The 14267-nt window shown below is 36.7% G+C and overlaps 1 protein-coding gene across 1 annotated transcript; it reads left to right on the top strand.

Annotated features, from left to right (window-relative positions):
• The first annotated feature begins 541 nt into the window (after positions 1 to 541).
• Positions 542 to 11061, top strand: LOC139938529 (thioredoxin-related transmembrane protein 2-like). The gene is made up of 7 exons (XM_071934098.1): positions 542 to 745; positions 3846 to 4020; positions 5036 to 5112; positions 5995 to 6101; positions 6560 to 6625; positions 8785 to 8914; positions 10357 to 11061. The coding sequence occupies exons 1-7, from the start codon at positions 590 to 592 to the stop codon at positions 10465 to 10467; spliced, it is 822 nt and encodes a 273-aa protein (XP_071790199.1). The 5' UTR covers positions 542 to 589; the 3' UTR covers positions 10468 to 11061.
• The last annotated feature ends 3206 nt before the right edge of the window (positions 11062 to 14267 follow it).

The following is a 14267-nucleotide window of genomic DNA, read 5'->3' as shown; positions in this document are numbered from 1 at the left end:
ACTATTGGTAATTGTCAAAGACTAGCCCTTCCTCAAGTTTAGAACTTGAGGTCTCGAAATCAACTATCTGAAAGCACACAACTTTGTGTGACAAGGGTGTTTTCTTCTTTCATTATTATCTCGCAACTTTGATGACCGATTGAGCTCAAATTTTCACAGGTTTGTTATTTTAGGCATATGTTGAGATACACCATCTGTGAAGGCTAGTCTTTGACAATTACCAATAGTGTCCACTGCCTTTAAGTCAAACAACATTGAACAGAACAAAACATAAAAAATACAAATAAAACTAATTGTACTCAAAACAAATGGCACTGAATATTCTGTACTTTTCCCAATTTCGTGAAAAAAGGGGGAAAAAACATAGGTAAATCACTCGGGTGGGATTCGAACCCACAACCTTTGTACAAAGAAAACTACAAAAGCAAAGCGACAAAATTTCCCGTATCTCATCAGTGTTTTTTTAATCGTTACTATTTGTATACACAGTTAGCGACAGAACTTCCCAATCAAATAACAGGGGCCATTTAGCGAGCGTGTAGATTGTGTGAAGTCAGACTACAGCATTTCGTGCAGTTTAAACTTCAACATGTTGGACTTTGGGGACTTACAGTATTACTTTAGTGCGTACTACATATGCAATTTATTGCTGTCCGTCTCGTATTTATTTCTAAGGTCTTTTCGGCCGTTTTGCACAACCCTGTTTTCCAATGCAGCAAATGGAGATCCTTGTCAGCTTGATTGGGTGAGTGGACATTGTGTACTTAATTTGTCGCATCCGGCAACCGCAAGTTGTCTATTTCCGACACCAAAGAAAGCGGTAACACAGTTTGAGTTTGTTCTTTACAGAGAACTGTCTTTTTCTTGCTATATTTTCTAACTTGTTCTTTAGCTAAAGTGAACTGTCTTGATTCTAGAATATTCTATATAAAGCAAGATGATTCTCTAAAAATACCATGAATTACCAAAATTAAAGAACAAACTCTACACTTAGTATTACAGTTTATTGTGCATCTGGCCGGTGGCAGTTGCCACAGGGGTCGAAATTGCCACTAGCCCGCTAGCCCGGGACTACCAGATTTACAGCCGGGCTACTCATTTTTCCAGTTTGATAGCCCGACGGGCTAGTGGAAAAATTATGCAAAAATCATCATCACAAACAATAAAGAACTACATGTATGTTATTGGTGTATTGTAAAGTTTGAGCCGTGACGCGAGACATAATGTGTCTTTCGGGCTACCAAAATCTAATCAGGGCTACTAAAAATTATTGGTCACTAGCCCTGCTGACTACCATGGAAATACACTTAATTTCGACCCCTGTGCCAATTTTCAATTGGTCATGATTATGGTCTTTTTTCCTCCATGGTCTGATGGTGTTACCGCAAACCATGCGCAAACCATATTGATACCTCCACCATGCAATTGCTACAATAACAATGCAATGCCTGAATCAAGGAGTCAAATCACAATAAATCACAATTTCTCAACTTACAATACATGTGTGTACATACAACAAGTATCCTCTGCTTACCAGTTATCACGCTATTATGCCTTTTTCTTTGAATTGGGAAAAAAATAATGATGCCATATATCAACCGATGCCCTAATTTTCTTCATTTGTTAATACGAAGTATGCAAACATGTATTAAAACTTGATGGACATTGAAATGTTCACACCACACACCGATCTTGGATGACTTCAACTGGCCCCATTTCCATTTGTTTTGAGTTTTTCCTGTTTTCACGGCAAACGAGAAAGTATGGTTTCCCGGTGAAGCCATACATGGAAGAAACATCTGCAGTGACTACAAGTGTTCTTTGAGACTCTGTGTATGACTGTATAGCCAGCAGTTCCCTTCATTTTATTCAAAATATTTTTTTATTAAATTTTTAAAATTACCATGGTAACTTGCAAAAAATAAAAATAAAAATAAAAATATAAAAAGTGTGAATAATTACTGGCTTCAAAATCTGATTTCTATTTATTTTTTTTCTATTTTTTTTCTTAATATTTATAATAAAGCGTATAAATAAACAGTGATAATTGAATCAACAAGCTGATGTTTAAATTTTAATATAAATAATAGTATTGATACGAGGGTTACAAAATAAAAATCTCCAAAAATATTAGAAAATGATATAAGGCACAGGCTTCTTTAAGCCTCGGTATTTTTTTCAAGAATGCTCAGCAAAACATTCAGTCACATGATTTTGATCATCATGAATTGTGAATTGAAATAGCGTTTGATGAAACTTTTTCGGTGGGCAAATATTTTTATATGGCCTCAACATTATGACATATTTGTGTACCTTGTAGAAATGCCTAAAATACCAAACTTTTTGCATTTACAAGTGCAAATGACCAGTGGAGCCTTACGTGTTTCTAAGTTTTGGTCAAAGAAGAGGAGACTCTTTGCTTGGCGAATAAAACCACACAATTGTTATCTTGGGACTGTTTACATCACGCACAGAGAGGTAAAAGATTTGCCACGATATTAGGGACACCTCGAAAACAGGACCTCCTACGATACATGTACTAGGCCTATAAGGTTTATCGCGAATAGCAAAATATCAAGAGAGGGCGCTGTTGATCCCACACAAAGGTATGGGCGTTGCGTGCGCGAGTCGTACAAACTGCATAGTAACCGCCCCATATTCCTTCCCACAATGCAGTGCGTTTCTGAATGGCTATAAACCTTATGTCATGTATGTAGTTTGTATGTTTGTTTGTTTGTTTAGCATGTTCAGATGTGAAGACAGGGAAATTGGTAACACGTAGAACGTTTGCAAAACAAAGGAACGCTTTTATATGATGAAAACAAATTATGTTTTTTTTAGGTATAAAACAGTTTGCTTATTTGTTACATTTTAAATTGCATATTTTGTGTTCAAAATCAAAGTTTAATCTATCTTCTTATCCAATTGGCCTCAACTGAAAAAAAAAATGGTTCACTGATTAGTAAAGAAAATATTTATGACACCTCAAAATGTGTCCCGTCAGTCATGTTTTGGGATAACTTTCCGTATGGCGCCACCACTTTTTCACTCATTTTTACAAAAAGGGATATATCAATCAGGTAAATTAGATACTATATTATTTTATTTTATTTTATTTCGAATGAAAAAGTGGTGGCGCCATACGGAAACTTTTCCATGTTTTGTCCAGTCAATCACATTACACTACATTCACCTTAAAAAGTCACATCCATTTAAATATCTTATTACATTGTGATAATGAGGCTTAATTAATAATAATAATAATATCAAAGTCTTATAGTGCACGTATCTACCAAACAAGGTATTCAAGGCGCTGAATATACAAACTTGGGGTGATTCAGATCCATTAATTAAAGGCAGTGGACACTATTGGTAGTTGTCAAAGACTAGCCTTCACAGTTGGTGCATCTCAACATTATGCATAAAATAACAAACCTGTGAAAATTTGAGCTCAATTGGTCATCGAACTTGCGAGATAATAATGAAAGAAAAAAACACCCATGTCACTCAAAGTTGTGTCTTTTAGATGGTTGATTTTGAGACCTCAAATTCTAAATCTGAGGTCTTGAAATCAAACTCGTGGAAAATTACTTCTTACTCGAAAACTATGGTACTTCAGAGGGAGCTGTTTCTCACAATGTTTTATACCACCAACCTCTCCCCATTACTCATCACCAAGAAAGGTTTTACGCCAATAATTATTTTGAGTAATTACCAATAGTGTCCACTGCCTTTAAACATGTTAAAATGTGGATATTTGCTGACAGGACTCGGGTTAGGTAATGAGGTGTTCTGGTAAAATCCACAAAATAATTATCTCCATTATTGTTTTATCGTCATTTCAGAATGAGACCAACGTTCTGTTCTTCCTCGGGTGCATCCTTGTCGTCAAGAACCGCAAGCTACCGTCCTTCAGACAGTACATCCAGAAGATGTTCATGTTCACGAAGGTGGCCAACGCTCTCCTCTTCTTTTACTCTGACTTCCGATATGCAATTCTTTTCGTCGCCCTTGTATTAGGTAAGTAGTGGTGCCTCTTATACCATTTTCTGCTGAACCATTAAATAGAGTCACAGGCCTGGAATTTCATCTTTGAGAGGGCAAGGCCATTTTCATTTTGAAAAGGGCACTTCCATAAGAAAATCTTAAAGTCAATGGGAAACATTTGAAGGGGCACTAAGGCCAAGACCAGGGCAATGAAGGTTGTGGCCTCCGTGTAATTTCAGGCCTGAAGTCAATGTAACCAAATTGATGCTGGAGGGAAAACATCCTTTTTCTCACTATTCTGGTGGAATACAGCAGTGGGGAGGCCCCAGGAGTTGGTTTCCCCCTCAAGGTTACCTGGGTGCACTTTTATACTGTTCCCGCCTATTGTACTTGTACAGTAGGTCTACAATGTATACTCTAGAGGGGTTCTGATTGCACGTTTCTAGAATACTCAGAGTCTTACCACTTGCCCCTACTCCAGAGCGGGGGTGGCTGTAGGATATGACTATTTTCCGGGGTACATGTACATTGTGTACATTGTAAGTGTGAAAGGGCTTGGCGGTGTTTCCCGGGGTTGCCCCCGGCGAATAGAGTTGTGTGAAAATCACAAGTTTTACCTGATTTATGTTTCTATTGCACACAGGTTTATATTGAGAGCACTGTATTGTTATTTTCAAAAATAAATTGAAAATCTGAAGGTTTTTTTTAATTTGTCTTTCAAAATATTAGCAAGTTTTCCTGAATTTTAACTATTCATGTTCCTATTGCACACGGGTTCATATTTTGAGCACTGTATTATTATTTTCAAAAATAAATTGGAAAATCTGAGTTTTTTTAATTTATTTGTCTTTCAAAATATTAGCTTCTTTCTCTGTGCTTTAAAGGAACGAGCGCATGCGCGGAACGCATAAATATCAATGCAGAGAGCAGGCACGGTAAAGCGGGCTTTCCTTAATCTTCCAGGCATGATGCAAGTTTGCCGTATAGATTTTGATTGCTCTGATGACTTGGCAAATAGCGTTAGTTGATTTCCTTGGTGTTTTTGCAGTTGTACTGATCGTATTCCCTGAGCCAATCTACTGTGGACGGCAAAATGTCACCTACTTCAGTGCAGATACCTTAGAAGTAAGTTGTCTGATTTTGACTAAAACTTCTAATTCTAAACCCCTAGTCTTAAAGTTGTTTACTATATCTGTATAATTATATGTGTCCTTTTATCATGGACCAGATCATATTTGTTTTTCCATGCTACATGTAGTGTACAATGTATTTCTTTATCATAAAGACTCATCATAACTTTGTTTTGGTCTCGAATTTAAGTTTTTGCGTTTGCCTATAATTTGATTACTGTTGTAGTACATGTAATGTCCTTCCTAAACTCAGTATTTTGTATTTTTTCTGTTTTCACAATTTTTGAATGTAGTTTATTTCTCATCTTATAATTACTTACATTTAGTACATTAAAAAAATTATTATGGATAATTTTCCTTCTTATTTTCATGCATTCATTCCCAACACTTCTTGTCACCATGTCATTCCTCCTCAAATGGTTATTACATGTACACGTACATGTAGTTGTACACATTGTGTACAGGATTGGTAAAGCTGACACAGACTTGGAAAATTACCAAAGGTGTCCAGTTCCTTTAAGCAGCTCTATCACTCGGCCCTGGGCCCAATTTCATAGAGCTGCTAAGCACACAAATTTGCTTAGCATGAAATTTCTGCCTGGATAAAAACAGGATTACCAACCAAATTTCCACATGATTTTTAGGATGAGCAAACAACAGCTGAATACCAGTAACAAGCAATATGCAACAAATGTTGGTTGGTATTCCTGTTTTTATCAAGGAAGAAATTTCATGCTAAGCAAATTTTTGTGCTTAGCAGCTCTATGAAATTTGGCCCAGATGTACATATGTAGTTAGGCGTCTGTTAAATTCTGATGAATTTTTGTGCAAAATGAGGAATGTCAGTATTACCACAAACTATTATTTGTTTTAACAGGAAGAGCTGGTCTCCTCTCCCAGAGTCACATGGCTAATTGAATTCTACACACCGTGGTCTAACAACTGCCAAATATTCGCCCCGATATATGCAGATCTATCCCTAAAGTAAGTTTATTGAACGTAATCATCCTTGATTCTTCTACATGAAAGTGCTCATTTAGGGAAAGGTGATCTGTTTCGGAAGAAGACACTATAGACCTCTATCATAGTGCGGCCATCTTGATTTTCTCACAATTGGTTCAATGTAAAACAAACTGAGACTTGAAGGGAAAAACGTCTGGTTCATTTTTATGCAATGAATGTTTTTATTCTTTGCTGGTTAAGTTTGATACAATGAACAAAGACATGAGATAGTGTCAGCATAATAAAGGTCTAGTGTTTAGCCTAAAGATCTGACATCACACTTCGGGGCATTTGAACAACACCAGATATCTGCCTGACCAGATGCTGTCAGATGAACCATTGACCATTGATTGACGTCTTGTTAAACGTTTACAAGTAGTACCATTTCAGCAAATTGTTATTGTAGTGTTGATTGTCTTGTTTTTTGTTCAACTTTGCAGATATTCTCACACGCACTTGAAGTTTGGTAAAATAGACATCGGCAGATATGCAGAAGTTGCAAAAAAGTAAGTGTATTAACCTGAGCTATGTCTTGACTTTGGTTAAACTCACTATAAACCCTCCTATTGTTGGGCTTCTCAAGACATCCAACCCATGCCTCACCATGCTAACAACAGTGGTAATTTGAGGCCCACATATGCTTAGGGGTAATTCCACGGTCAGTCGCATTACACTTTTCAGTGTCATTTCTCGATCTTGGTGCTAGAAGTTCTATGTGAGATATTATTTCCACTAAGTTTATAGACTAATTGGTACTTGACACCCAAGGCTTTGAAGTGATGATATTAGAAATGTTGTGGGCTTTGTACTCTGGATGTTATAACGTTGTAAAAAGCGGTCAGTCGCATTACACAAAAAGGACATGGTAAAAAAAAACACTTGTCACAATTCAAAAATTTCCTATATCAAAAAGCTTGCGAAAGTGTTACTATATGTAACCATGGAGGAAGGAAGAGAAGGAGCTCGAACGAATGGACTTCAAAAGTCGAACCCGTGGTACCGCATCGTTTAACGACACCTCGTAATCACCCACATACCTTACACAAACAATGGGCGACCTGGCGTTTGTGAATTTGCGCGTGCGCACTTGGTTCTTCGCCAAACTATGGCGTCCTATGTCGTATGGATATAACAGAGGAAAAACTACTTTTATTGAGACGCGATAACATTTGTGGACGCTACTGTACACCTTAACGATTAACACAATTGAATACCAACCACCCTCGTGTGCTTATACCCAAATTTTGATCCACCGCTATTGACCGGAAAGTCACAAAAAATGTAAAAATATGCCATGATGTTTCAGCGAAACACCACAAATGGTAAATGAAAATGTATATATTCACAATTCTTGTCTCCAATGATTCAACTTTACACGAAGGCAACGGTGCAGAGCGGCGGTACCGCACAATCTGTACAAAGAGATCTAATTCTGCTCGTTAATCGGCCGTCCAGCTAGAGGTCTCCTATCTTTTTCCACTGATCAGACAGGGGCATTGTCAGGGTATTCTTTTGTTACTCTGCGGTTTTGCGGGTCGTTCGAGCTCCTTCTCTTCCTTCCTCCATGATGTAACACACAACTCTTATACATGAGTATCCAACAAGATACTTATAAATGGTCAACAACTTGAACTTTTAGGTATACATGGCAAAACCATGGTCATTTGCATTACGGTCAGTCGCCTTACAGTTTTCCAGACAATGTAGCCACGCCTGCATGGAGCCCAAGCTGAGTTCTTATTTGGAAAAATTGGGTTCATTCCTTGTCAACAACTAAAAATAAATTGGTTTCATATGTTAGCTATAACTTCTAAGTGGAAAGAAAGTTTTTGGTGTTCTGTCCATGTTTGCTTGGAATTGCCTTTAGAGAAGAGCCTTTGCCCAAGGTGCTTCAATGAGAATGGTAGACAGGAGAAGCCATCAGCTGTGCTCGATTGTAATACAATTTTGGTCCACTGTTGGATGAGATAATTTTCGCAACCCTGGAAGGTTAAAGGTTCAAACCCTGCTCCAGTAAACTTTTCCCTGTTTGACCCCAAATTATTTTCAAATTAATTGCAATTATAGATTTTCACAATCAAAAATAAGCATTCCTACATGTATTATCTCAAATGTTGTTTGTTGACGACCCTCAAATGCTCCCTGACCTTTAGTGACATTTTCACAGGTAGGTTGTGTGTGTTAAACATGTTAAAGGCAGTGGACACTATTGGTAATTGTCAAAGACTATTCTTCTTACTTGCTGTATCTCAACAAACATGTATGCATAAAATAACAAACCTGTGCAAATTTGAGCTCAATCGGTCGTCGAAGTTGCAAGATAATAATGAAAGAAAAAAATACCCCTGTCATCACAAAGTTGTGTGCTTTCTGATGCTTGATTTCGAGACCTCAAATTCTTAAATTGAGGTCTCAAAATCAAATTCGTGGAAAATTACGTCACTTCAGAGGGAGCGGTTTCTCACAATGTCTTACACTATCAACCTCTCCCCATTACTCATAACCACGGTTTTATGATGATAAATATTTTGAGTCATTACCAATAGTGTCCACTGCCTTTAATTGAAACAGAAACAGAAATTACTGTACTTAGTTAGAAAAACAATAACAGTCCTACGTACATGTTCTCTTAAATTTCTGATTATTTCTCCTTTTGTTTATGTAGATATAGAGTAGATGCATCATCATTATCACAACAGCTACCAACGCTTGTGCTCTTTGAAGGCGGGAAAGAAACATTAAGAAAACCCGGCAAGAATAGCAAGGGAGCAATTGTCAAACATAATTTCACTAAGGTGGGTTATCATGGATTAAGACTTTTCTGAATTCAAACCTTTTTATTTCTGCATGTTAAAGGCAGCGGACGCTATTTGTAAGTCCTCAAAATAATTATTAGCATAAAACCTTACTTGGTAACGAGTAATGAGGAGAGGGTGATAATACACTGTATAAAACATTGAGAGAAACGGCTCCCATTGAAGTAACCTAGTTTTCGAGAAAGAAATAATGTTCCAAGAATTTGATTTCTAGACCTCAGAATTAGAAATTGAGGTCTCTAAATCAAGCATATGCAAGCACACAACTTCGTGTGACAAGGGTATTTTTGTTCAATTATTATCTCAAAACTTGGACGACCAATTGAGCTCAAATTTTCACAGGTTTGTTATTTTATGCATATATGTTGAGATACACCAAGTGAGAACACTGGTCTTTGACAATTACCATTAGTGTCCAGTGTCTTTAACAACATATTAGCTGTTAATTTCTTCAGATAATAAGAGATCGTGCTCATTAATCTACTTCTGAATAGGATCATGATTGCCTTAAAGACACTGGACACTATTGGTGATTGTCAAAGACCAGTCTTCTCACTTGGTGTATCTCAACATAATATGCATAAAATAGCAAACCTGTGAAAATCTTAGCGTCGTCGAAGTTGCGAGATAATAATGAAAGAAAAAACACCATTGTCACACAAAGTTGTGCGCTTTCAGATGCTTGATTTCAAGACCTCAAATTCTAAACCTGAGGTCTCGAAATCAAATTCGTGGAAAATTCTTTCTTTCTCAAAAACTACGTTACTTCAGAGGGACCCGTTTCTCACAATGTTTATTATATCAACCTGTCCCCGTTGCTCGTTAGCAAGTAAGGTTTTATGCTAATAATTATTTTGAGTAATTACCAATAGTGTCCACTGCGGAACTTCTGTCTGTTGGAATTCCTTCCCTACATTGTATATGTACATGCCCCATGGAACTCACTACTCATCAAACTGAGAAAGGACACTTCCTACCTAGCATTCAATATGTTCAAGAAAGAAAGAAGTCAAAACCAGTCTCTTTCAATAAGTTGGTTCACTTCAGTTTGTTTGTATTAGGTTTCAAGATGTCAGCTTTGTTAGGGTTTATTCCCCCACAGCCGATTTCACCAAACTTGACGCAACTGCGTAAGTCCACTTTCGCAACGTTTATGGAGCAACTTACGCCATAAATGTTGCGCAAGTGGACTTATGCAGTTGCATAAAGTTTTGGGAAATCTGCAGCAGGAGTGTCACTATGTGACAGACATTGCGAATTATAAGTCTCCTTTATAATAATTTAAGTATTTATAAAGCGTGTTTAACAATGATCAAAGCGCTGTACAGTAACTTGAACAGTGCGTACAAAGAAAACAACGAGAAGAACAAATTTGTATGTTAAAAAAATCTCAAAGCAATCATTTTCTTTCCCCTTTACAGGATAACATCATCGGTGATTACAACTTAAAGTCATTGTACCAGACCACAAAGAGTAGAGCTCAGAAGAAGGCTGAGAAAGTAGAGCTTCCAAGTGACAAGAAATCCAATTAAACCCTAGACCCTTATGTGTCGGTAAGCAGGACAGTTTTCAGGTGACCAGGGCACAATTCATAAAGCTGTTAAGCAAAACATACTGCTTGACAAATATCTTTGCTGAGCAGAAATTAAGTGGAGCACCAGTCACAGTAATTTACACTTGCATGTAAGGTATTTTTGGCTGGTAACCTGTTTTATGTTAAGCAATATTTTCCTGTGCTTATAAAAAATAGCAAGTTTTTGTGCTTACAGGCTTTATAAAATCGGGCCCAGATGATCATGTCACATTTAGTGCTCAAGTTGTCTATGCAATCATAAGTAAAATAGTAATTCATTGCCACTTTCTGAACAAACACTGCAATAGGTAACACATCAAAACTCTTTGCTTACATGTATAATTGTTCTTACAGTTGAAGGTTAAATTTCAGTTCCAGTCAACTTTTATATAGGGAAAAAAAAGTGGCCAGCTAAAATGCTGTAGGTGTTTATCTGCTTAATTTTGGCATGCATAGTACTGATTCAAACTTTCTGTGTTAAAGGAACACGTTGCCTTGGATCGGACGAGTTGGTCAAAACAAAAGCGTTCGTAACCGTTTTTTATAAAATGCAAATGGTTGGAAAGATGTTTTAAAAGTAGAATACAATGATCCACACGTTTGCCTCGGAATTGCGTGGTTTTCCTTCTACTAAGCGAACTAACATGGTCGGCCATTTATGGGAGTCAAAATTTTGACCCCCATAAATGGCCGACATGTTAGTTGACAAGTTAAAAGGAAAACCACGCAATTTCGAGGCATGTTTGTGTGGATCATTGTATTCTACTTTTACAACATCTTTCTACCCATATGCATTTTATAAAAAACGGTTACAAACGCTTTTCAAAGACCAACTCGACCGATCCAAGGCAACGTGTTCCTTTAAAGGGTCTATGTACTTTTTGTAGGACAAAAACACAATGTCCACAGCTTCCCTGAAAATCTTACTTACTGAGGTGCTGTAGTTTTTGAGAAATGAGTAAAACAATGTCATGAAAATAAGTTTTGTCTCAGTGATCATGAGACGAAAATTATTTTAGCATGTAAAAACATATTTTCATGACATTGTTTTACTCATTTCTCAAAAATTACAGCACCTCAGCAACTTATATTTTAAGGTATGCTTTCTACTATCATTATCTTCAAACGGTGTAAAGTTGATGTAAATCTGTTGTCATTGTGTTTTGTGTTACAAAAAGTACCCAAATCCTTTAAGCAGAAAAATTCACTGAGCATAGACACATTTTTTTTCGCAAAATGAGATTACCAGGCAAAGGTTCATGCTACGTGTACAATGTATATAGATTATGCCTGGTTCTCCGTTTAATTTTGCTTAAAGGCACTGGACACGTTTGGTAAATGTCAAAGACCAGTGTTCTATGCGCATGCAATAACAAACCTGTAAAAATTTGAATTTGCAAGAAAATAATAAAAGAAAAAACATCCTTGTATTGGGTGCCACGAGGCCTTGTGGCACAACTTTGTGTGCTTTAGTTTTAGATCATAATAATAAAAGGCTTCAGCTGAAGCCGTTTATTATTTGAGTGAGAAATTACTTCTTTCTCAAAAACTACACTACTTCAGAGGGAGCCGTTTTCACAATGTTTTATACCATCAACAGCTCTCCATTACTCATTACCAAATCAGTTTTATTGCTAACAATCATCATTTTGAGTAATTACTATTGTTTCCAGTGCCTTTAAAATGTTAAAGACCAAATTATTTCCAGCCACCTTGGCTCGTTTGGTACACACACACTATAAGCAAACAACCTGAGCATGAAGGTCATGACCTTACTCCAAGTAGAGGTTCAATAACTGGGTCAATCAACATGTGTTGACTCCGTTTGGAGGCTCTCCCAGAGTTCATGTTCCACAATGTACAACACAAAGTTGTCCTCCATTTTAAAAGCCATTGGACACTTTTGGTAAACAGTATTGTCCAAAGGCCCACACTTCGTGTATCACAACTTATACATAAAATAACAAACCTGTGGAAATATAGGCTCAATCGGACATCGGAGTCAGGAGAAAATAACAGGAAAACCCATCCTTGTTTCGGCACCATGACATGTGTTTAAAATAAATCCGTAATTCTCAATATCGATGTTTTCTCAAAAAGTAAAGAATTACATGAAGTAATATTTCAAGAGTAGTCTTTCACCATTATCTTCTGTAAACCCTGTAAGTTATTTGTAAATCTGTGAACTTTTGTTTTTCTCTGTTCCGAAAGTGTCCAATGGCTTTGAAGGCACTGGACACTATTGGTAATTTCTTAAAATAATTGTAAGCATAAAAACTTACTTGGTAAGGAGTAATGGGGAAGTTGTTGGTAAGTATGAAACATTGTGAGAAATGGCTCCCTCTGAAAGGAGGCAATTTACCAATTGAATATTAAAAGACATCAGCCCTGGAGCCTTTTTTTGTCATCTGACATGCTGGCTTGGGTATCATCAGTCCGAAGCCTGGTCGGTAGAGCAGAAAGCATTACCTAAGTTGTAATGGCTGAGAAGTGATGGGTCTAGAATAAAGGGGGATCCCAGGTCTAGAGCCACTTTTGCTGGAATGTTCCGCATTTTGTCAAATGTCATTCCTGAGGGAGACGTTTTTATGTTTAGCCTAGACAGGAATGTCTGTTTACCCTGTAGCCATTTTCGTCTGGTTCCTTGCACACTAGTTCAATGAACAGTGATGATAACAAAAGTGGATCCAGACTCTTTACCTTCTGACCTCAGTTTCAACGAACTTATCTCTGTGTGTGAGAAATATGAATTTTATTTACAATAAATTATGCCCAAAATGTTTGTGTTTTTGCCCACTTCAAATATCCTCATTTTGAGGTAAACAGATGGAAGTATGTGGGCATGGGATTTATTATCTTGGATTTTGTTTAAACAAAATCACTGTGTTTTCTTTAAAAAAAATCCAAAGTCGGATAGAGTTTAGGATAATGAATTGAAATTCCTTGGTATGCATGTTTGCATGAATAGAGTTTATTTTATCAACTATGCTTTGCTTGTTTATCACTGAGCAGCAGATATTGTTGTGGTCGTCATTTAAATTTGTATGTGTACATGTATGTAATTATTAAGGTATAATACTTATTTGATTATCATAAAAAAAAGTAAAGTCAACAATATTTTTTTAAATCATTTTTTTAAACGTGATACAATAACAATACTTCTGAGAAATGTATTCTCTGAAATATTGCAATGTTAGGGAAAAGAAGAGAAGAGGATACGGGATTCCTCACACTACATGTAGCAAGAATGACTCGAATGTGTTAGTAAGGGTTTTAATCTGTGTTAATTTCCCCCAGATTGATTGGGTGGTGTGTTATTGCATTACAAGTTGTGTATAGCAACCAGTGTTGTAACTTTTTTACTTCCGAAAACGATGAAAATTAGTATGCAATGATAATTTGTTTGTAAGTTATGATGGTGCTAGAAAAGTTTGCAATGGCACAACATTATTTTAAAGAGAGACTCTAGGTCAAACTCTGTTTTGTGATGCACTCAATTCCAATAAGATCAAGTCTGTTATGAAGGTGGTTTTGAAAAAAAGTCTCAAATCTCACAATACAATTTGTGTAAATTGTCTTTGTGTTTTTAGACTCTTTCAGCTCAGACACTTATACTCATGGTATACTTGTATTCAAATGTACATGTACGGTAGTATACATGTACTTACTCTGAGTCAAGTACATGTAGTACTACTTTGCCACCCCAGTATTTGACAGTACTTGATACTCAACTGAAAAGTACATGAGCACAACTCTCTT

The sequence above is a fragment of the Asterias amurensis genome, chromosome 6, assembly GCF_032118995.1.
Source record: "Asterias amurensis chromosome 6, ASM3211899v1".
Taxonomy (NCBI): domain Eukaryota; kingdom Metazoa; phylum Echinodermata; class Asteroidea; order Forcipulatida; family Asteriidae; genus Asterias; species Asterias amurensis.
This window is presented reverse-complemented; position numbering and strand designations above follow the sequence as displayed.